General features: G+C 39.6%; 1 protein-coding gene across 3 annotated transcripts in view; it reads right to left on the bottom strand.

Moving 5' to 3' along the window:
• Positions 1–23,330, bottom strand: part of RGS17 (regulator of G protein signaling 17) — a 76,288-nt gene that overhangs the window by 27,049 nt on the left and 25,909 nt on the right. For all 3 annotated transcript variants that reach the window (XM_061378786.1, XM_061378784.1, XM_061378785.1), the window contains exon 2: positions 5,448–5,591. In XM_061378786.1, coding sequence (XP_061234770.1) covers positions 5,448–5,566 — 119 coding nt within the window. In that variant the 5' untranslated portion in view covers positions 5,567–5,591. The remainder of the gene's footprint in view (positions 1–5,447; positions 5,592–23,330) is intronic.

The following is a 23,330-nucleotide window of genomic DNA, read 5'->3' as shown; positions in this document are numbered from 1 at the left end:
AATGTTGAATTCCATAGAGAAAAAATATTAATCTAATTTAAAATTGTCCTTAGAACTTTATCTGTCATCTCATATCCATGGCACAAGTGTCAGAAATATCTTCGTATAGGCCCAAGACAACTGCTAAACCCATGCAAGGAAAATATTCTCTTTATTAAAGAAAAATATTTGTGTAACATGGTTACCAGGAAGAAGTTTCAGACTCACAGCCATAACTCACAGCCATCATAGGCAAGTTATAAGAACTGGAGGAGATTTGCTTCCTGCAAAAAGCAACTCTCGTTTACTGCCAGGCTGGCAAATATTCCATCTTCCCTAGCATCTCTTGGTTGTGGAAAACTAGTTATGGAAGTCTCACAAGAAATCAAATGGCAGGCATGGCTTTTGTACAGGGCACAGCTCAGATCTGCCGGCCATGAGTCCCTTTCCCTCTTCCACAGGAGACTTCAGCAGTAAAGGTAAAGGCCTTCCAGCTCACATGCTTGAACTGAGCTACAGAACCAAGTGAAGTGGTGTGATCATCTTCACTTATCCCCATGCTCCCCAGACTCCTGTACTGCAAAATGTCTTGCAGGGCAGACGTTAGTTGTCTTCTGAGCCTTCTGTGTACGGTAAAAGGAGAGGGATTATCAGGCATAAGTTGTCCCACAGCTTTAAAACTCACTGAGCACCTTATGAAAGGAAGAGAGGATAAAAATATATGACTCCTGCTCTGGGTGGGAGACAAGAGCAAAATAAAATTGGCAGAATAGCTAACCTCCCTGTGCTTGAGAGGCTTTTTGAAGAATGTGATTTACAAGTGTTTGCAAGAGAACGACTAACTTCATGTCTGCTCAGGAAGCTGGAGTAATGGATTGCTAATAAGGTTGGGGAGGGGAAATAGCAGGTGTCTACTCTTACCTTGCCAAGCTGAGCTCAAAACTGTAAGGCCATAGCACTAAATACTTTCTCTGGACATAGTCTAATTGAGGAAATTATAGACTGTCATGTTAGCAGTTTTACTACAAATGTTGCAACCCTCGGGCTACCTGAATCATAGAAATGACAGCCAGAAAGGAAGCTCTTTCTTCTGTCCTCTGTGGGAATGGTATTTTGTGGGAGTTTAAAACACGGTGAGATTCAGTGCAGCACCGTAGGTACCTGACTGACTGGTACTTCTCTGTGAGGTGCTTTAATGAGGCAGTCTTCCTGAAGTTAAGTGCCTAAGGTTTGTATCTGGTCAATAGAGAGAGGAAGGTCCTATAGAAGATCTCCAGAGGGTTATATCATCTGCCTCTGCAGTAAGTGGACAAGCTTTTCCTATTGTGAACTTTAGAAGCACTTTATTTTCTCCATTAAGGAGGACTGCTTCCTTCATTACTGATGGTCAGGCACCAGTTCAAGGCTTAAGCTAGTTTGGCAACATCCTGACCATACCTATTACAATAAAATGGCCAAGTTAAGGAGCCTATTTATCTCCACCTTTTCCAATCTGAGCAAACCTGGGTAATCAGCCCTGCTTTGCCCTGGTGAACTAAGCAATTTACTGTCCTGATAATTTCCACTGCTACTAGAGATACCAGATCTGGTCGCGATGGAGTTAATTTTTTTCATAGCAGCCCATATGGTGCTGTGTTTTGGATTTATGACCAAAACAGTGTTGATAACACACGAATGTTTCAGCTGTTGCTGAACAGCGTTTGCACAGTATCAGTGATTTCTCTGTTTCTCACTGTGCCCTGCCAGCAAGCAGGGTGGGTGCGCTCAAGAGGCTGGGAGGGTATGCAGCCAGGACAGCTGACCCCAACTGACCAAAGGGATAGTTTACACCATATGACATCGTGCTTAGCAATAGAAGCTGGGGAAGAAGGAGGAAGGAAGGAGGTTCACTGTATCATCTGTCTTCCCAAGTAACCATTACTCATGATGGATCCCTGCTGAACACTTGCCTGACAACGGGAAGCAGTGAATGAATTCCTTGGTTTTCACTTGTGCACACAGCTTTGCTTTACCTGTTAAATTGTCTGTGTCTCAACCTATGAGTTTTATCACTTTCATCCTTCTGATTCTCTTCCCATCCCACAGGGCAGGAGTGAGCAAGCAGCTGCAAGGGGCTGAGCTGCCTACCAGGGCTATCCCACAGCAATGGAGAAGCACTCCAAATATTTGTTACCCTTAAGAGGCAATTATTAGGGGTAAAAAATGCTTGTAAGAAGATGTATTGAATAATTTTTTAATCTAACTTTTTTCTGTTAACAAGTCTCTATTAGGCAAGGTATTATTTCCCCAAACAAAGGTGTATTTGCCTATAATGTTATGCAAACAGAAGACTTAATGCATATTCTGATTGCAACACAGGATGGAACAGAAGAAAACAAACATCACATGATTCACAAAAGATATTTTTAGAATTCTAATGATTTGTTTGGATATATGAACTATTGAACCAACTCTTCAAATAGATGAAAGTGAAAGCTTCGTATTAAAAGCCGCCCCATTTCATTTCTATGAATGGTGAGGAAGTTGAGGCACTAAGAGATTTGTGATGTAAGAGCTGCCCTGCGTCACACAGGCTGGGGGAAAACAAAAGAAAAGTCTCCTAATCTTGATATTGACAGCTAAAGTATTTTCATCACTATTAATGAATCCAGACACATTTCCAGACAGGTATCTCTTGAGAAATTCATGTTACTCAGATACAAAGACCTGTGGAACTAGGGAAAGCCTGTAACTGCATTTGGTCCAGAGAACCTGTTAGGATTATTAATTAGGCTTTCCTGTTATAGAGAACTACCCTAGAGCATTACATACCTAGAATCCCCTATATAATGAGTGACTAAGTAAGTTACATATTTTTTTCAAAACAATTTTTGTGGGGTTTTTAAGGGTACATAACTGAGGCAAGACCAGTAATCTGTACTCTACCTGGACAGCTCAAATTTACCAAACAAATCTGGCCTCAGAACAAATGACTTCATTTTAACTGAGATTCTGAAACACTTCATCTTTTTCAAAGTTTTGTCCCATCTCTCCTCTCATGGAGTTTCCACCATGGAATCACGGAAGACAGCGCTTGAAAAGACTTAGTACATCATGCATTCATTTGAAAAAACACAAGCAATGTCACTATCCCCTTTAACCCTTCTTTGACTTAACCCTGAAAACTAGTTCAAATTGACAGGATTTCTCCATGCTCAGTCTAATCTGCTTCACCAAAACAAAGCCCTCAACCCCCAAAGACCCCTGAAAGTCAAAGTATTAATAGCAAAACCAATTACTAAATCAATAATTGCTCTAATTTAGATACATAAGCTGTTCAGATATACAATGGCACTTAATATAAGGACAGTGGGGTCTCCAAGAGTCACAAAGCTTATGAAAGCTTCAAAATATAGTTGTCAAATAAGACTTCTTGATCTATAGCTATATTGCTTAAAAAATAAAATCAGCTGTCTCTAAGTTTTAGAAGTTAGGCTGTTACTTTTATGGCCGTTCATGTTCCAGTATGAAAGGCAAAGCCAATTCTAGCTGTACATGCACAGTGATGGGCTTTATTTCCATTCAGTAAAGAAATATTGTAGTCATGGTGGATAATCCTATGAAAACAAACTCAGAGGCTGTTAAAAAGCAAGAAGAAACCTAGGAATTAATAATGAAAAAACAAACACAAAAAATGGTACACCTATGTCTTGACTACTGCAAAAGATCTAGTCACACATCTCAGACAGGAGATAACAGAATAGAAGAGGTACATAAAAAGACACAAGGTAGGTGGATAGACAGAAGAGACATAAGCATAAACCATGGTCTGGGGCATTTTCTATATTAAAATAGAGAAGACTATGGAAGAGAAGACAGCTGAAAGGGGATTTGGGAGAGCTCTGTGAAATCATCATCATCTTTGCAACAATTACTCACTGTTCTTCACAGTTGTAAGAACAAGGAAGCATCAAATTAAATCAACATCTAGTAAGTTAAAACAAATAAAAGGGAGCAGTAGTTTACAGAGCTCACAGATCTCTTGTAGAATTTATTGCTACAGGAAACTTGGGATGCCAAAAGTTTAGATGAGCTCAGGAACTCGCTTCAGAAAGTGGTTTGACAAATTAATGAAAGAAAATTCCATCAAGGGCTATAAAACACACAGAAATAAGCTCTGGGCCAAGAAGTCCCTAAGTTGCAGGTTGCCAGAAGTTGTGAGGAGTTTTACTGTGGGTAGGCTGAGGAGGTGTATGTCCACTTTTCTGAACCTTTCTTTGTGGCATCCACTACGGGTCACTTTCTGAAACAGGGTACTGAGCTAAATGAACCTCTGCTCTGTAAGTATAGCTAATCTTGCATTGTGCCCTTGTCACAAAAGCAGAGATAACAGTGGCAAAACATCTTTCCTTCTCTTCTCATTTAATACACTTCCAACTCTTTGCTGTATGGATTGAACACACTGCAAAGTAGCTTCAGAAAAGAATGAGCTCTCACTCATCCTTGCTCCAAATATCTTCTGCCTCCAGGTGAAACCACAAGTAACAGCCAAGGGAGGTTCGCCCTGGTACTGCCTCCAGGATGTGGCATCTTGGAAAAAGCTGTCTCATTTGATGCCTGGTGCATACATGCTGGTATGTATTTTAAAATACATTGAGGGCAAATAGCCTCAGGTTCTAGATTAGTGCCAGATGGCAAATTCAAGTGAAAATAACACAGATACACAGAGGAATAGTCACTCCCAAAAGACTGAACTATGTATGTAACAGGATGCACAGGCTCCAAATAGTATTGCATGTTACTGTGTATTTCAACACTGTGTTCATTACAACAATAAAGACCTGGTGCATCTCAAGACACTGAGAATTTAAACGTATTTCTGAAACTGGCTTTAATTCTTTAAATTTTCAGGTGAACTCTTTGTTTAGGAAGAGACAAGCAATGACAATTTTTGAACCTTTTTTCCACTAACGTTACGCCACACCAATTAAAAGATAAAGTGGAATGTGAGGCTTGTGTTTTCAGATTTACAGTATATATGTTATTTGACAACTAAGTAGAAAAACAGGTTACCACATATTCTATATCCTCATTTATGACTATCTATCTCCCTTTTACGCTCCTGAATGTAGAGAACTGCAATATCAAAACTACAAGCAGGAAAAAATAATGTTCTGAATGCAAATTATAAAGCATTCAGTATCAAGTCTATCATTCACACATGCTAGTTTTACAACTGAGATTTCCTCATTTAGTTACGGTTTCAGTATGGTAAATATAGCTGGAATTTACTACTCTCTCCTCTTCCCCCTCACAACATGTCCAACCAAATCAGGGAACTGTTTAATCAAATTCTCAAGCGAAATGTTAAACTGTGCCGCTTGACAGAAATCCTCTCCCACACATTTGCATATTTCCAGTGCTTGGCACTTTCCATTCTCATCGTTTACCTGTAGTGGATATGGAACCAAATAGACTACAGAACATACCATGAACAGCTGCAGCAACAGCACCAACAAAAGCAACATGTGTTGTTGGGCCTTTGGTTTCCAGGTGCTTGAGACACAGCTGATGTTCCTTCATTTTGTGACTGCTGCCTCTTTCTCATTTCAGCTACTTCAGTGCCCAAGTGGCTATAAGAACACAGACATAAGAGATGTACAGAATTACTACAGACAGTCATAAAAGTACATTCACATTTCTACAGCAATTCTGATTCTACTGATTCTCACAGCCCATGGCAACAAAAGCACGTGACCATCAAATATGCTGGTCAAGTAACAGTCCTATTGTGTTAAAAGCAGTTTGCAGAAGATCACATTTTAGTGACACACTAAAATGTGCCATTGAATCATGTCTATTCTTATCCCTTTGGCTGGAATAAAAGGACTGTTTATTACCCTTCTGAACAGCAAACTACACAGCTTGTGTAGCACTTGGTAGAGACTGAGTTGTTCCTTACCACAGGACTATCACAACTCTTTCCATTGTACTAAAAATACAGTGGGATGGTTCTTCACTTTAAACATGAGCTGGAAACTGATCTTTTTTCACTTTATGACTCCTCTGGTCAATGCTGGACCAATGAAATTGATATAAGTGATATATCACAGGAACTAGTAGTTGTCTGTTTAAAGTAAAGATTACTGTAAGTGTTATAACTGGGAAGTTTGCTACTTAGGAGCTATTCTCCATAAATAAAATGAATAATAAATACATATTTCAAAAATACTTTTCCAACTCTGGGACTATTTTGGTCCCAGAAGATTTTCTATGGTCATTGCCAGCCTTTCCTAGTTTTTATTAGGCCAAGATATTTTTCTTTCCAGTGACTTGCAATATGCAGCTGGAAGTAATATTCTATGCATTGCTCAGTTTTCAAAACTATCCATTGCTATATTAGGAAGGTTTAGATGTCAGGATTCTTCTAATGGTTTGCATCTTTGTGCGACACGTTTCCCAGCCTAACGGCTATTACATCCATATATAAATTAGAATAAATTTTGCCTTTGAAAAAGTACAGATTACTGTGGGGAGAAGTCCAGGTTAAAACAGAAGCAGGTAGAAGATGGCCGGGTGTGAGCAGCATGCGCCATGGTTCATACCCTCAGGGCATCCTGCTGCAGCCAGGAGTGCTGAGGAAAGGCAGGCTCTGGTTGATCTGCCACATGGATACATCATGCACAGACAACCCAGAGATGCGCTGATCCATCTACGTGTATTCAAGCAGCAGCTGTGAGAGTTTGCATTTACATGGTTGCTAAAACTCCTGAAGTTCTTCTGCTGTAACAGTATCGTTATAGCCAGTCTGCACACAACAACATGTAGCAAGGATACTAAGCTTCAGAACTCAGCTCATGCTGCAAAACTCAGGTTGGTGGCTATTTCATCTTCTTGCATAGTTAAAACCCAGGTTGGTGGTTATTTCATCTTCTTGCATAGCTAACTTCCATTTACACTGTCACTGAGTAGAATCAAATAATTTCTGAAGTGTCTGGTTAAACAATGAAGAACCTTTTAACTACCTGTGGTGAGGGCATCTGCTTATGATATCGATATTACTTCATATGGCTTATCGTTGCTGAACTCATGAAGATTAAAATGACATACTAAAAATACCACAAAAATATATATATATATTTTTTAGCAAATGTGAACGTGTTTTTAGCAAGGGATACTTTGACATGATTGAAAATCTGCCCCTATTTTTATGATAAATGGGAAAGAGAAAGTGTTGCAGCATAATACGTAGCTCAGACAGTGAAGTATAGCGTGGAGTCACTTCCTCCAAACTACAGTGCTGAACTTCTGCTGACTGCACGTGGTGAAGTTAAATTATTTCATAGATGGCTGTGTCATGCTGTGATCAAATACTTGCTTCAGCAATTACAGTAGCTATGGTTAAAGGTATTAAAGCCAGATATTTTCACAGGGAACATTTGTTTCTTGTAAGCAAAACAGACATTCTAGAAACATTTGTATAAACCCACAGAACGTATTAGTTTCAAAAACCACTGAAATTACCCATATTTAGGTATTTGTAGGGTTGTAATCTTGGAATGAAAACACCCCAGGTATTCCACCTATGAACCTAAAGTCATGTATTCTTACCTAAGTTTAGATACATATGTAAAATGTACTATGGCTAGAATCTGTTGCACTAATCCGTTCAGACACAATGATGAGAGTTTGTGGCTTTGCTGTAGTTTCACAATAATTGTAACTCAGCACAAGCTGCTGCTGCCACTGGAATAAATGTCTCTCTCCCTTTCTCCTGCAAAAGCTCACAGTCACACATTCCCTCAACTGAGCTGTCCCAGTTGAGGGAATGAGTGACTGTGCTGGCAACAGCATTTGTGCAGGTACTTGAACTGGATAAAAGAGTACATGTGATTTAAAATTAACCCAGAGGGGAAAGAAAAAACAAACACCTGTTTCAGAGATCTGCAAGTCTGGCTGTACACCATAGCAGTAGGGGTTGAGAGAAACATGTGTCCACTGTAGAACATTTCAGGGTGCATTGTCTCCTCCAAGGCTGCTCAGAGGCCACAGGCTAGCCAGTCCTTAGAATGGGACTTTTGCTTTGCTATGCTCTGACTCTGGTCTGGAGTTCAGTGAGGGACATAACCCGTACCCTTCCTGACTGTGCAGCATTTGGAAGAGTCCTTGATTGCAGGTACAGTTATATCTATTTAGGTTGTATTTGAAAGAAGAAAAAGCCCCTTTCTTCTGCTTGTGTTACACTCTCTTGGAGAGCTTCTAAGCTGAAATCTGTAAGAAACATGAAAAATCCACCCCATGATGCAAAACAATAATATGTTTACTGAGGATGAAGTAGGATGGGTGGAAACTTTAGTTTCATGCTTATTTTGGTTGGATTTCATGTTTTGTGTTGTATTTGTTAATACCAGATGCCATCTACGCAAAACCATAATTGATTCTATTAGATTATTCAGGATGCAGAAGCAGGAATATCTTAATTCTTGGCTAAATTTAGAGACTGCACTGTAGATGGAAGGTTTATATTTGGTGTGTTGGCCCAAAAAAGAGATTTAGAATCTTTAATTCAGCAAGTCAATCTGATGAGATACATTATTTTTCTGTAATTAAGTGTGAAAGTTCATTACCGTGAAGGAGCAGAATATTGTGAACTGATATTGATCAGACCTTCTAGGATAGTCATATAAATTGCACGTATCGTCTACAAGATTTCATCCTCCGTTTTAGTTTTGTAACACTGTCATTATTCCTGAGACCCTCTACCTTGGTAAAAATATCAGGTGGTGGGCTTCCGTCCAGCAAAATAATTTTTCCCATTGCCACTCTATATGATCCCTCATGCTATCACAACACAGGTATACGTTTCTCCTGACAGTTTTGCATTTGGCTCTTTGTCTCCATTTGGTGGCATGGTTTACTAACAGTGTTACAATTTCCATTCGTGCTGATAGGAAAGAGGAATAGAATTCTCATTTGCTTGACTGACTCATTCTCTTGGGGGTGGGTAGGTATGATGGCCCTCTGAGCAATTCCATAATCACAAAGGATTTAATTTTGCAGAACATCTGCTGTCCCTATTCTGCAGCTGAGGAAAGGAACCCTAGGGTACAGCAATTGTTTATTAAACAAGTTACAAGACAGGTAGTTCAGGTAAGCTGCAGAGCAAGGAATTCTGTGCAATGCTGTGTGTATCTTCAGTCTTGCAGTGTTAGAGGAATACGAAAACTGAAAAACCCTTGAAAAATTGGGGTAAGGCTTCCTGTCAGTTTTGGAACCAATGGCATGAGGATCTATTTCTACATTTAGACACTGTAATTACCACTTATTCCACTGGGCACTCAGGGGTAATTATTACAGAAATCCCCTAGTGCACAGAGCAGTACCTTGGGAAGAGAGCTCAAAAAGGAATAACTGATGGAAGAATCATTTGTTTTATTACAGTTACACCTGTTGAATACAGACTACAGTAATTTCAAATTCCACAGGGTGCCTCTAGAAATTGAAAAGGAGGCAATTTCTGAACAGTTGCACTTCTTGCAGGACTTGTGCTAAGGTTTTAAACCATTTTCCCCAGAAATTCCCAAGGTGTTGGATATAGAACAAAACATAGGCTGCATCATTTCAGTCATTTCAGTGGCTCTGTTGATGCCTATCCCCTGATGAGGCATAAGCCAGCTTCCCTGCCCTCCATCCTCCCTCCCTCCCCTAAAGCCCTGCAAACTGTCTGGACTCTTGGCACTGTTCCATCCAGCCCCCTCTGCTCATTTTGGAGCTCCCCCTTGCGCATTACCTTCCTGTAAACATTTCTGTCCCCCTCTCAGGATTGAGAGGCAATTCTCTGGGGAAGCTCATGCCCTACACAGTTGTAAAAACTACATTAGGAATTAAGAATTGTTTTGCTGTATCTTCTAGAGCCATTCTCTAATGTCTGTTTTGAAAGAGAGACATCCTATAAGGTGTGGACAAACGCACACTACCAGTTTACACATCAGAGAAGTGGCATTTTGGTTTTTGTGCAGGTAGGACATGTAATGGCTTTAACTTTCAGGAGAGAACTGGAGCAGAACTAGATAGAGAAATCTGTCTTTTTTTTTTAACTTCTGCAACAGGCAAGAACAATAACCTTGCATCAGAAAGGTGCAGCCAATGACTTAAGGATACTGAGGGGGTTTTGCTCTGCGGGCAAGAAACTTAGCCCTTAAAATACTTTTTACAGGGGGGGAAAGATCTATCATATCAGCTCTTCCGCATTGCTTTGCTTCCTGTAACTTTTCCCGTAAAGGAGCAAAACCTCAACTGTGTAACTTCCATAAATTCGAACCTTGCAACAGCCCTAGATGTGACTGTTGATCTCTTAACCATACTTCATGTTTTCGCTGTCTTAACTGGCATTCACTTGGTGCATGGTTTCCTAACAAGAGTTGTTTTTAAATTTAGGGATGTTGAAAGCCTTCAAACTCTAAGCATTAAGCTAAACATTATCCATTTAAGCCCCATTCAGGCTTCGTTGTAAGAAATAAATGTACACCAAGAATGGCTTTGTGTACTGTGGATTGAAGACTTCCAACTATCATTTTAGATTTTCTACATATTTGGAAAATCTCAACATTTATAACAGAGTTACATGAACACTTCCTTGATTTATTTTTTAATGAGTTGTTTGGGCATAATTGGAGTGATCTTTACAGATTTTGATGGTCTCGGGTTTTAGTCTTCTAAAGCAGTCAATAGGAGAGTGACAGTGATACCCCTAAAATACAATTTTTTTCAGAGGAGTTAGGTGCCTTATTGAAATTCTAGTATATAAGACATATTTTTAACTCCAAACACTAAGTAAAAACCCTCAGAGCATGTCATAAATATGTTACTTCTAACGACCTGTGATATGCTATCTGTTTTAAAGCCACAGTTATTTTAAGGACAGACTTACTAGCATACCAGAACAGTGCAAGACAGCCCCGATGCACCTGCCAATTAAATAATCTCACAGATGCATGTGCTGCTCTTGCAATGCGAAGATAGCCCTAACGTAACACTTTTATTTGTGCTGTCTTCATTCATCTAGAGGAGTGTCTTCAGGGTACCACAATCTAAATGAAGACAGATTGAGAGATTTTATCAGATGTCTCTGAGCTATAAAGATTTCCATATAACCCCTGCAATGCTGAGTGAGTAGCAAAATCAAAACAGCACAGACATGGGCAGGCTTTTAAGTACTTCTGACCACTTAGTCTTCGCAGAACAACAGAATTCATATTGGTCACTCTGCCCAAGAGGAACCCTGACACGAGCACGTTCTCTCTTTTGCCACTGAGTTCTGAAAGCCATTCAGTATTTCACAAATAAATTCATGTAAAGTAATAGAGAAGAATAAGTCTACCAGAAAAAGAGTAATTGAGTTACCTCAGGCTCCATTTACTTATTTCAAATGTATCTGTAGTCTATTACAGTACAATTAGAAGCTACTGGCAACAATGGAACATTAATTGCACCTTAACTGATTTAAATATAGCCTACATGGAAAATTTCAATCAATTGAAGCAGCATGGAATGTCTGAAATGCTTGCATTTTTAAGATTTAGTGTTTTGGAAAGAAAGATCAATGCAAAAGGCAAATTCTGAAAACTAGTCTGGTTAACAGCAATCATGTCAAAATTTGAATTCTGAATTTTAACAGATTTGGGTTTTTGGGTTCTTCAAAAACTGTATTTTGCATCATGCCCAAGTTCTAAAAATTTGTGAACAGTAAGAAAGTCTGAATCAAAACAGAATTTGTATTTGTAACTAGACCTTCATGTTGCATACCTATCTGTCCTGGGTTCAGCAGTAGCAGTCATTTTTCTCCTTCTTGGTAGCTGGTGCAGTGCTGTGTTTTGACTTTTGGCCTGGGAGCAGAGCTGATAAAAATGATGTTTTGGCTTGGCCAAGGACTTTGTGAGCCTCATGCTCTGCCAGGGAGGAGGGGAAGCCGGGAGGAAGCAGAGACAGGACATCGGACCCAAACTGACCAAAGAGGTATTCCATACCACAGCACGTCATGCCCAGGAGGTAACTGAGAGTTACCCGGAAGGACAGGGGGTCTGCCGGGTCAGACTCGTTGTTTGGTGGGTGGTATTGTACTCTTTTCCCTTGCTATTATCTCTTATCATTGTTGGTTGTGGTTGTAGCGGTGGTGATTTGTGTTGTACATTGGTTGCTGGACTGTTCTTATCTCAGCCCGTGGGAGTTGCATTCTTTAGATTCTCCTCCCCATCCCTCTGGGAGCGGGGAAGGGGGGGAGCTCCTGGGGAGGGGGGGGGGGACGGACTTGGGCCTCGATTGCTTCCAGCCTGGCACCACTCACTGGGAGTGAGTGCACAAGCTGTCTGGCTGGGGTTAAACCATGACACTATCCCATGTTGATGTGTCATACAGGCCAGTGAACAGATTCTGTGTTCAGCCAATAAAGGGTATGCATATATTATAGCTTTTAATTTTAAAAGCTTGGCTGCCCACATCAAGCTGCGTGAACCATGCTTTTAAGTTTGACGGTCCCATACTATTACCAAAGTGGCAGAATCATGGAGGGATATTATTTCTCTTAAGTAGCTTGAAGTGCCCAAGACACCACATGGCCTCCATTCTGTCATTCTTCTTGTATCAGTGGCAGACCACCTTTTGGTAGTAACTATTGAAACTGCAGGGTTTGAATACTTACTGGCTCAGAGAACAGGTTATTGCACCTACTACGTTTTACTTTTGGAGAACTGAAGACTTGAGTGTCTACAGCAAAACATCTTGGTCTTCTGTTGGTTACTGCAAATCACTGAAGTGTTTCAAGTCATGTACACCTCTACCATACAGACATCTTTCTCTTGTCAGGTCTTCTTCTATGGAGACGTTTGACTCTTTTTAAAGTCTTTCAGAGCAAGCCATAAGGTGGACTTTCTATCCATTTGATGGAACAAGAAGAAAAAGAAATTCTGTGGACAATTGGCAGAAAGTGTTCGGACATTAAACGTTTTATTAGGATAGAACACTGCCACGTGAATATTCATTTAAACTGAAATTGCAGTTTGGCTGAACATTATAAAATCCTCGCCTTGTGTACAGTAATATTCTTCTTATTACTTTGACAGACAGCTTCTGTGCTCATAAAGGCTGTCTAAGATTTCTTTTTATTATTTTATGGTGAACTTCGTATCCTGAGGAAGCCCTGCTTAAATCTCTACATCATCAAGCAGATATGCATTTGTACTTCTGAATCAGTCATTACTGCTCAGTAACAAAACATTAAGCCTGACAGTAATGCATTATTGAAAAGTTTGAGATGCCTGCATGTGGTTTTTAAGGAGCTCTACTAAAATTGTGATTAAGAGCACTCTACAGTCTTCAGGAACATTTTATAAAAAGCAGAATGTAAAACTCATCAGGAAACCTTTTATCTTTTTAAAGAGTATTGTTTTTATGGGTATGCATTTGAAAAACATGTGAGAACCCCATTTCACACTGCATCTATCTACTCACTCATCTAGCGTAGCTGCAGCTGACTTAGAAACATGACATACTTTAGAAAGCTGAGAAGATACTTTCCTCACAGGGGGGAAATACATACTGCTGGAAAGGAAATGGTTAAAGTCCATGACATTCCCCATAAAGAGAACACTAAGAAGACTCCTGAGAACACAGAGAGCTTTACTGCATGCATTAGCACTGTAATTTCTAAGTAAGTTTCCCTGTGCTCAAAGCCCTGTGCTCTGTGTAAAAAGTCAGATGTCATTTGGGGGTTACGTGAACTGCACAGATTATGAAGAAATTTCAGCAAAAAATTAAGAAAAAATCATAGGGCCAGCAGAAGAATTTGTAGCTAACTTAGGGTAAAAAGATTTGCAAGTGCAATTCAAGTATCATACTAGCTCTAATGTTCTTGAACTACTTTTTTCTGCACATAATACCATTCTGGCAAATTTTCACCTACAGAAACAGCAGCATTTAATCAAATAAATGCACACACCTTTCATTTATAGTGCATGTGCTGCTATAGGCTGAAAATGAAGGAAGGTATTAGGAAAATTGTTTTAGTGTGAGAACAGCTTTTCTAAAACCATTTTGGAAATGGCCCTAGTCTTTGAAGTGACAGAATTGACGTTCTTCACTGCAAAATGAAGACTTGCATCCTGTACTTCCAAGGCATTTTACATTTTCAAATTCCTTCTGGAAACAGTTTTTTGGTAACCACATTGATTTTAGTCTCACTGACTTCTGAGGTATTCTGATTTCTCATTAACTGACTGACTTCTGACTAACTCTGTGTATTCCAGCCCTCCTTTCCTCAGTCACCACTAAAAAAATAAAAGTATAATAAACAATATCAAGAGATTAGTGTGGCAGGGAGAAGGTATTTGGTTAACATGTAAAACTGAGAAGGATAGGAATGGAAGGTGGCGTGAGGCAGAAACTGGCTTAGGGTCTTTCTGGATGGGTTTGAACAGTGAGACACATTTAATCCAAGCACTGTATGTAAATAGGCTTGATCAAAACCAAGCTGCTTCCAATAAGAGAGGCAGGGGTGGGGATTGTACAGGTACCACACTCTGCTCACATTGCAAAATCCATGAAGTTCATGACTGTAGTACGAAAGGAATATTTACACTTAACAGATAGCGGTCAGACTGGGCACATACCCATTGCTAACGCATCTCTACTTCCCTCCCACAAGCTACTTCTGTTAAACTCATAGCAAGCTCCTGATACTTTTGGTCCTCTAGTTAGCATGAATGCTTGCTTGTGTAAGGAAGAGAGAAGAGTGTCTACTCTGTACAAGGGGTGAGCTCTTTCCCATCATGCTGGCATTTGTATCAATAGCAGTTAGTTTAAAGCCTTGACTCTAGAGCACTGTGCTGTTGACAAGGTTATTGCTTCCACCTTGCTATTTCTCTGCTCCTTTGCATTGTTGCTACCTCCAGACAATACATTTATCTTACCACTTCTGACTTCTTCCTTAGTTGTTAACAGAAGGTTTTTAAGAGTTTGCCCAAGATTTATATGTCAGTGTGTGACACTCTACTACTACTCCACAGTTGTCTTTGGTTTCCTCTACTCCACTCTCACCCCAACTCTGTAGCTGCTTTAAGTGACCTGCAGTCCATGGCAGCTTGAGGTGTTGGTTTCTTGTCTATGCTGTGGGTGGTCATCTCACCTGCATAACAGGTTCAGATTTGTGGTGCTTTTATTCCTTAGCATTTCTATAATAATGTCTGTGTCATGTCAAGCATTTCTCTATGTGTTTGACTCTAACAGGCAGGTATTTATCTATCAGTTTGTGCAGGGTTATAATTAGTACCTGAGAAGGTACAAGGGATGAACCAGCATGACATAGGAGAGATCCCTTTGCATGCATTCTTTAACCTCTGTCAATCTCCTGATTAACTTTACTGATTACAAGATCTTCCCATTATTTACTGACAGTAAAGGCAATTTATGCTCACTGGTACCAGGAATGGGGCTACTCCATGGGTGCAGTAATACTTCTGCATATGATAAGAGCATAAAGCATCTTTGAAAAGAACGAACTTCTTATGATAACTTCACCTAAGTACCTTCCAGGTTGTCAACTCAGTTTGGGGATGTGGTTTAGCAATCATCTGTATAATTAAAAGCAAACAGGCTTGCTCTCGACTTCTTCCAGGTTTGTCTGCAATTTCTTTAGTATGTCTATCTACTTAATTGCTATGTTTCTACCAGGGCCATACAGATTATTAATTTTCACTTTAGGCAGATATTTTAATCATTCCCCAGATGGTTCTGTTGCCATGAACATTTCAAACCATACCTTTAGGATGGAATCTACTATCTCCACCCATATATTTGCTACAAATTCTAATAAAATATTATTCCAGATATGTAATTTTAAATTATGGAATCTTACACGATTTCCAAAATTATCAAGGTTCTCTTAAGTTCTCATGCCAGTCTTCTTGACATGAAAGTCTGTTCCCTTTGTGCTCATATATGTTAGGTGAAAATAAATAAGAAAATAAGCCTCTTTTTTTTCTGTTTTTTGTTGTTTTTTTTTTTTTGTTTGTTTGTTTTTTTTTTCCCATTACTGAGTTTCTGCCGTTTCTGTGTTTCAGGCACTATTCTTCACATAAATATTGTAGTCTCTGTCCATCTCCCTTTTATTAATCCCCACCTCAAAACAAAGCTTTACCTTCATTTTCTCATCTCTTTTTACAGAAGCAGCTAGTGTTCCCACGCTTGAGGAAGGTATGATTTCTGAAATCCTATATTTACACTGGTCTCACTCTTTCACTGTACTTGCTTGTTCTGCACTAGATGCTGTTCTGTCTACCTTTTAGTCACACGTCCCGTAGAGTGACTCTCACTTTTCCATCTGCTGCTATCAAGTTTTATGTCCTTCATGCTGTGTCACATGAGTTCTCCACTTATAAAGTGAATGTGGCCCTTTTCATTAGTAGTAGAAGAATTTGCAGAGGTGTTACAGTAGCCACAAGCTTCCTCAAGGCTTCATCACATCCCTGTAATTCGTGTTCTCCCTTCCCCAGGCTTCAGGTCCCTCACTACTTATTTTGACATCTGGTTAGGGATTCACCACTGCAGAAAGAGGTGGGAGCTGCTGATCACAGTCACAAGCACAGGACAGTCCTTGGGAGGAGCTATCAAGGGCTCTTTTATCCCTTTGTGCCGTTCAGCAAGTTACCAGGAAAAATAGGCAGGAAATAAAAAGAGCAGCTGACAATAGTGGAAAAATGGGAAGACAACAGACAAATATGGAAGACTGAAAACATAGATTTAGCTGACCAAATCCTGGGTTACACCCGTTGTGGAGCAAGAAATCAGAGTGGGTGTTAGAGAGGTGCCAAGCTATGTGGCTTGAAAACCTTCAAAATTTTAATAGGAGTATTCAGATTTTAATTTGTGTGAAATTTGACACACAAATTTCAATGTTAAATATACATATAGTGACTTGAACTATGTATATATGTTAACAAAGTAAACATTTCAGTAACAGTATTTATTTTGGTCCCTGAAGATGTTTTGTTCTGAGATTCCTTGATAGCAGGAGAAAGTATCACAGGGTATTTAAAAATGATGACACTGTGCTCTTTGAGTTTTGATTTGCATTCACCTGCAGCAACCCACTGCAGGGGTTCAGGATGCATACAGCTGACAGCAGAGTGACAGACTTTATGGGACCATTTGCCTCCTCCAGATTTGCTCCAGTGTTAGCTCAGCTCCCTCTCCATGGTGTACCTTCCTTCCTGCTCCCAAGGTCAGTCGCTTTCCCTGGCTGAGATGTCTGTCAGCTCTGCTGTGAAACTGACGACCTGCAGAGCAATCCGGCAAGCAGATCTGTGTCTGCTGCTGCTGCAACAACACTCACTTCGATTCATCTGTCAAAGCCACTAGGCAGCACAGGAAATAAAGAGATTTATGGAGAAAAAGAAGTATCAGACTTCCAGGTTAAATCCCTTTGCCATCACAAGAGCTTTCTAGAACCTACTCACTATTTTTTCAGCGACAGAAAGCAGGTTTTCTTTCCTTTTCTCTTGTTCTTGTTTTATCCCTTCCCTTGCTGGAAGGATTCCCATGTAGAAAGCTGCAGCCTCCTTTGTCTACCTCATCACCTGAGCATCTGCCTCAGCTGCCTGAATCCTCATCCTGTTTCCTAACTTGCCTGGAAGAATGGGTTTCACCAGAGCTACTCAGGTCACTTTCTGACTACGAGAGATTTATGTGGGTGCTGGTACTTTGTAACATCAGGTAATGAGAACTTGTAGCACAGGTCCTCTTCTGCAAACACAGAGGTATGATGCAAGTGTGCAGTGAAAGACACAAATGTCTAAATTACATAGAAAATGCCTAGCAGTCACAGCGGTGTCTCTAAGTTCATATTGATCCCCAAAATACCACACTGAAGTAGAGGGTTTGAGATGTTTTGAGACTGGTGTGGGGAGGAGTCCCTAAAACTAGTTAGCCTGCTGTGTGTTGGAACGTATGTGTGGAGGTTCAGAGAAAGAAAACAAAAAATGTCTTCTCCTTTCCCTTTTCCTCCCATGATAACTTTTTAATGTGTTGGGGTTTAGAATACATATTTCCAACCATTCCAGTAAACAAATTTTTATAGCAAGCTGTGCATGTATTCTTTCATATTCACCAACAGAAAAGAATAAATTATGTATTCCTGCAGAATTATGTATTCCTGCTATTGCACTAGAGAAAACTTACATATTAAAAACCAATATAGCAGGGTTTCCTTCTTTTTTTTTTTTTTTCTTCTTTTTAATCCTATCAAGGATGTGAGTTAATTCTTTTAGAATTTCTAAAAATGCTACATGGAAATTTGCATAGAAAGACTTCACCATTTTTCCTCCTGAAAAAGGATATTTTACTTTGGAGGACAGACACCAATGGTAAGGAATATTCCAGATGTTAATTTGTTCCCCCTTTTCTTTGTGTAATGGTATACTTGAGGCAGTATGTGCTTAGTTAGGGAAGTCTGTGGTGCTATTGCATTGTTTTCAAAGCTTGAGAAAAGAAAGAGAATTGCAAATTATTTGCTGCCCAGAAAATAGCAAAATACACCCAAATGCAGAAAAATATTTTGAAGACCACTTATAAGTGAATTACAAAAAGGTCTTACATAAAGGGTCTATTTTTAACACCTCATTTTTATAAAGTTTAAAGGATGAAACTTGAAACTACCCTCCCAAAATTTAAATTTCATGATTTTTCATAATCCAAGTCTAATTATTGTACTAATATTAAAAAATCTACCATGAAGATGCAAAGGGCTAAAAACATGCTGTGAAAACTTTCAACTTTTGTAATCTCAGGAAATATAGAAATTTTCTTATGAAAGTGTCACATCTAGTCAGATCATTTACAAGCTCTCTTATGCTGAGCATTGGCACAGATTTACAATAACCAGCTATGTTACTGTACAGCAAGGCATTAAAGTAGCTCTTCCACTTGAGAATGCAATGGGATTGAATGAACCGATTTAATTTAGATAAATGGATCCCTGAAGATCAGCAGACAAGACCTCTTGGAACACTGTCTTCACTGATTACTGAGTGAAGCTTGATGTGAATGTCTGGTCTATCACCCCACTTCCTAGAAAAGCTCTGCTCACTGGGAGTGAAGCCTGTTTGATGTTCCTTGTTTACTGTTGCCTCCATGAGGCAAGATCGTCTGCATCCTTTCAGGCATAATTTCATAATGTTAAAAAAATTACAGTTTTGCATGAAAAACTGTATTTCTTCTATCCAGTGAAATATACTTAGGTAGTTTTCTTGCTGAATTTCAGAAAAAAACTATGTCTATAATGAGAAGAGGACAAGGCAACATTTTAATTTTTTGGGCAGCCTGTTGACTGCATCTTGGTGGCATTAAGTGGATTAAAAAGAACTATGAGCATGGCAAAGCTGGCCCAGACATCTGTCTGCAGTTACCCCTTTCCCAGCTCCACAATTTGCCTTCTCCCAGCCATTTAGCTGTATTGTGACTTGGGCATTGACTTCTGTCCCAAACTCTCTTTGAAACTAGGACCTCTCTGTGAGATCTGTAAGAGGATGGGGAATGAGGGAAGCTTGGGAACAAGCCTGGATACAAGGCCAAATTGTATTGAGACCTCACACTCCAATTCTCTCTGAAGACCTTCTCGGTGAGCTGTCACAGCAACTATACCAGCAGCAGGGGGTTATACAAAGGCTGTGCTGGCCTGTAACGGTAAAACTTGTAGACCAGATCTCTCCACAGTCTCTCCTTGACTTGGCTGCTGGTTTTTATTTCCATGCATTTGGCTTAATTTTCTGGTTTTGAGATTGTATTTGAAAGTTTGACCTGTCATTCTCTTGAAATTGGTTGACATACCTGCAATTAGCAGAGACGACAGACAGGCAGATACAGCAAGGTCTCACAAGCATCATTAGCTTGGGAAACCAAAACAGCAAGTCAAAAAACAGATTAAAGAGCTTTGAGCAGTATGGCCTGGAATAGCCCACCACTGAATAATAAATTCCAATCCACATATGTGATCCAGGAGCTGTTTTCAGTCATTGAGGCAAAGGGTGAAGAGTGGTGTTAGGGAAGGGTGTGAAAGAAGAGTAGTGCTCACTGTCTAGCCCAGCTGTATTGAGTAAAGCAGGGCCAGACCCCACTCTAGGTTTATTTTTTGCATTGAGAGTACTTAGGCTAAAGCCAGTCTCAACAATTGTGGAGCTTCATCACATGCTTTGGGGAGGGGAAAATAGTTATGCAATAAAACTAGAAAATATGATCAAAGTTACCAAGCTTTGCAGCAGGCTAAGGAGGTTTGATATTAGGAGCTATTCATTTTTTTAAGAAGGTAAAAATTAGAAACAAGTTTTCTTTAGACTGTTATTAGACACAAAAACTCAAAATATTCCAGCTGAAGCACCTTATCTAGCTTCCACTTCAGGCAAAAATGTTTATGCCGTTTTTATTTGCCTCAATTGATTCTCTTGGGACAAAGAGTAGAGTATGTCATTCTATACAACTTATGTTATTAGAAATAAGTACTGAACTAGTTGCTTTAAAATCTCTAGTTACTAGTAAAACCTTTTCTTCCAAACCCCTTTACAATAAAATAACAATGAAGCCTTTTTGATTGAGTAAATTGGAAATTAGGGCATACTGCTGGTAGCATGCAGAGCTTGTTATGGACAAGACATCTTTCCTCTTATGAAAAGATACAACATGTTCTGTATGATACGAGTTTCAAAAATATCCAGTGGTTGTAATACGCTTCGTCCACAGAACCAACTCCTAAAAACTTCTCTAATTTAAAGAAAAGTGAAGATGAAGCCCTCACCCTGAAGAAGGTGAACATCTCTGAGACGCTGTACTCTTAATGCATTCTTAGGTAGAAAAAAGATTCTTGAGACAGAATCTTTAAAAAAAATGCATAAAACACAGAAAACTGCATGGAATTAATTTTATTTACTGTAAATCTATCTGTTTTAAGTATTAGACGTAAGTTGCTTCCTCTTGCATTCCTTATGTTCATAATGTTCCTCCTCGGAAATTCTAGCTCTTTCATGAAGCAAAAAACATTACACTTGCTACAGCTAAAAAAATCCTTATTGTTTGAGGCAAATGGTGAATATTTAACACAACTGTGCAGACTCAGAGATCTACTATATGTCTTTTCTTGTTGATACCTGAATGGTGTGCAACTAAGTGCAGTGATAAATAAGAACAGAGGCCTCACAGAGGGACATTAAACACAGTATTTTTCCATAAAAGATATCATTGCTTTGTTTCAAGAGCTCTCAAACTAAATGATGTTTTCATGTTACGTTTTATATTTGACTCATGTCTCTTGCAAAGTTCTGGCCCATTCAGTGAATGCACAACTGAAAAGGCAAAACTAAGCACTTTTCCCCAGCACACTTGATACAAGTCAGCATGGGTGATGCCTGTCTGACCGTTGTTGCTAGTTCTAACACACATCTCTTCGAGTGCCTTCATTCCACATAATAGACAAGAACAACAAAAAAATCCCAGTACAGTTACTCAGTTATGCTTGGAGACAACTGCTGGAGTAGAATTGCCCTGTGCTGCAAAGAGAAGCTCGCAGATGTGGAACAATAAGGCTGATGTGGCAGCACCCTTAGCAACTGCAGAGCACATGGAGGCAGAGGTGTCCGGACTACCATTCCACTGGAGATCACCTGAAGTCTCTTCTGAAAGGAGGACAGCTTACAGAGAAGAGAAGATAGAACAGATATGAGCCCTAACAATACCTTTCTCGAGCAGCACGGCAGGCATTATCTTTTCCATTTGTTATTTAGCTGCCCTCTCATGGGGAAAAAGTCATCTTGAGAACCCCACTCCTCACTACCTGCTACTATCTGCTGCTCTTCTTTCTGAGATATTGTCAGCACTTTCATCACTATACTAACTTGTGCATCAGCATTCAACACTGGATCAATAAGCATTCCGTGTATTTGAAGTTAATAATCCAGCTTTTATTCCAGGGCTGTCTTGGACTGTTAGAAAGCTGTCCATCAACTTTCCTGAATTTTGCAGAGTCTTCCTAAGGGCAAATTCTAAAACGATTCCTTCAGTTTTTCCACACTGCTCAGACATATTTGTCTTGTTTCCAGGATCCTGCCTATGGTGGACTTGAGTTCTGAATTCTGTTCTACTTCAGGTCTAATTTTAAATGCATTTTATGTTCGACTTCATTTTCCACAGTATCAAAGTCCTGTTTATCATTCAAAATTTCATGCAGGGGCACTTCCCAACAATAAACATATTGCTAAGAGCTAATTCCAGATCTTTCAGTAGGCCAAGGGCTTTTCCTCAAACTGTGGTCCTAGTCTGGTTTTGTATCTGAACTCAGCTTCCCAAAATTACCTTTGAAAGCTAGACCAGTCATTAACTCCATTTTTACTTGCATGTGTATCTTTTTTAAAACCACATTGTTTCTGGGCTCATTTTTGTACAGTGCTCATATTTTGAACATAGAATCATAGAATAGCTTGTGTTGGAAGGGACCTTCAAAGGTCACCTAGTCCAACCCCCTCTGCAATGAACAAAGCGTGGTGGTGAACTATTTCTACTCAAGATAGTAAAAATAATGAAAACCAATAGATTTTTCAGCACCATCTCCTTTCAGAAATGTGAACGCTTCTGCCCATTTTCAGATAGCACCAACTCCTACCATAATGAAGGAATGTCTGAAACTTCTCCATTATCCCTCCCATTTCCAGAGTTTCAGCTCTCAGTGGAAGATGATTTGCTCCTTTCTTCCCCTAAAGCTGGGGTAACAGTTTCCAGTACTACTTTGGCTGCTCTGAACTGGTGCCTGGCTGCAGTCTGCATTCCTCATGAGGCAATTGCATGACCTCCCTCCTCCAAGCCAGACATGTGGCTCCATCCCTGCCTCCAGCCTTCCTAAGGATGCCATGCTGCATAATAATGCTGCTGAATAATAAGGTCCCTCAGTATGGGTTGAAATAACTCCATAAGCAATTCTTACTGCAGGAGAAACATGGCAACATGAGGGAGATTTGGTTTTTTTCTATTTGTATGTATTTATTTCTATTTACATACAAATAGGAAAAAACAAATCTCCCTCATGTTGCCAGATGTAAATACATCTGCCACCCTTCCCTCCCATGTAAATGCAGTACTTTTAACGACTCACAAGCAGGAAGTGGTTAAAGGCACATTGCCAGCCATTTCTTTTCAAGTTGATTAACCATTACATATAATCTGAATGTAGTTTGTGAAAGTTATGAGCACCTAGAAGTTGTGTACTCCATTGATACTACGTGCTCTGACACAAAAGCTAATTCAGCTAAACCGAAAAGTGGCTTACAAAAAAATATGCAGGTGAT

The sequence above is a fragment of the Neopsephotus bourkii genome, unplaced genomic scaffold (assembly GCF_033783945.1).
Source record: "Neopsephotus bourkii isolate Nb327-2 ecotype Australia unplaced genomic scaffold, CSIRO-AGI_Nbou_v1 NB_1767, whole genome shotgun sequence".
NCBI classification, from domain to species: Eukaryota; Metazoa; Chordata; class Aves; order Psittaciformes; family Psittacidae; genus Neopsephotus; species Neopsephotus bourkii.
The sequence above is the reverse complement of the archived record's forward strand: the minus strand, read 5'-3'. Positions and strand labels throughout refer to the sequence as shown.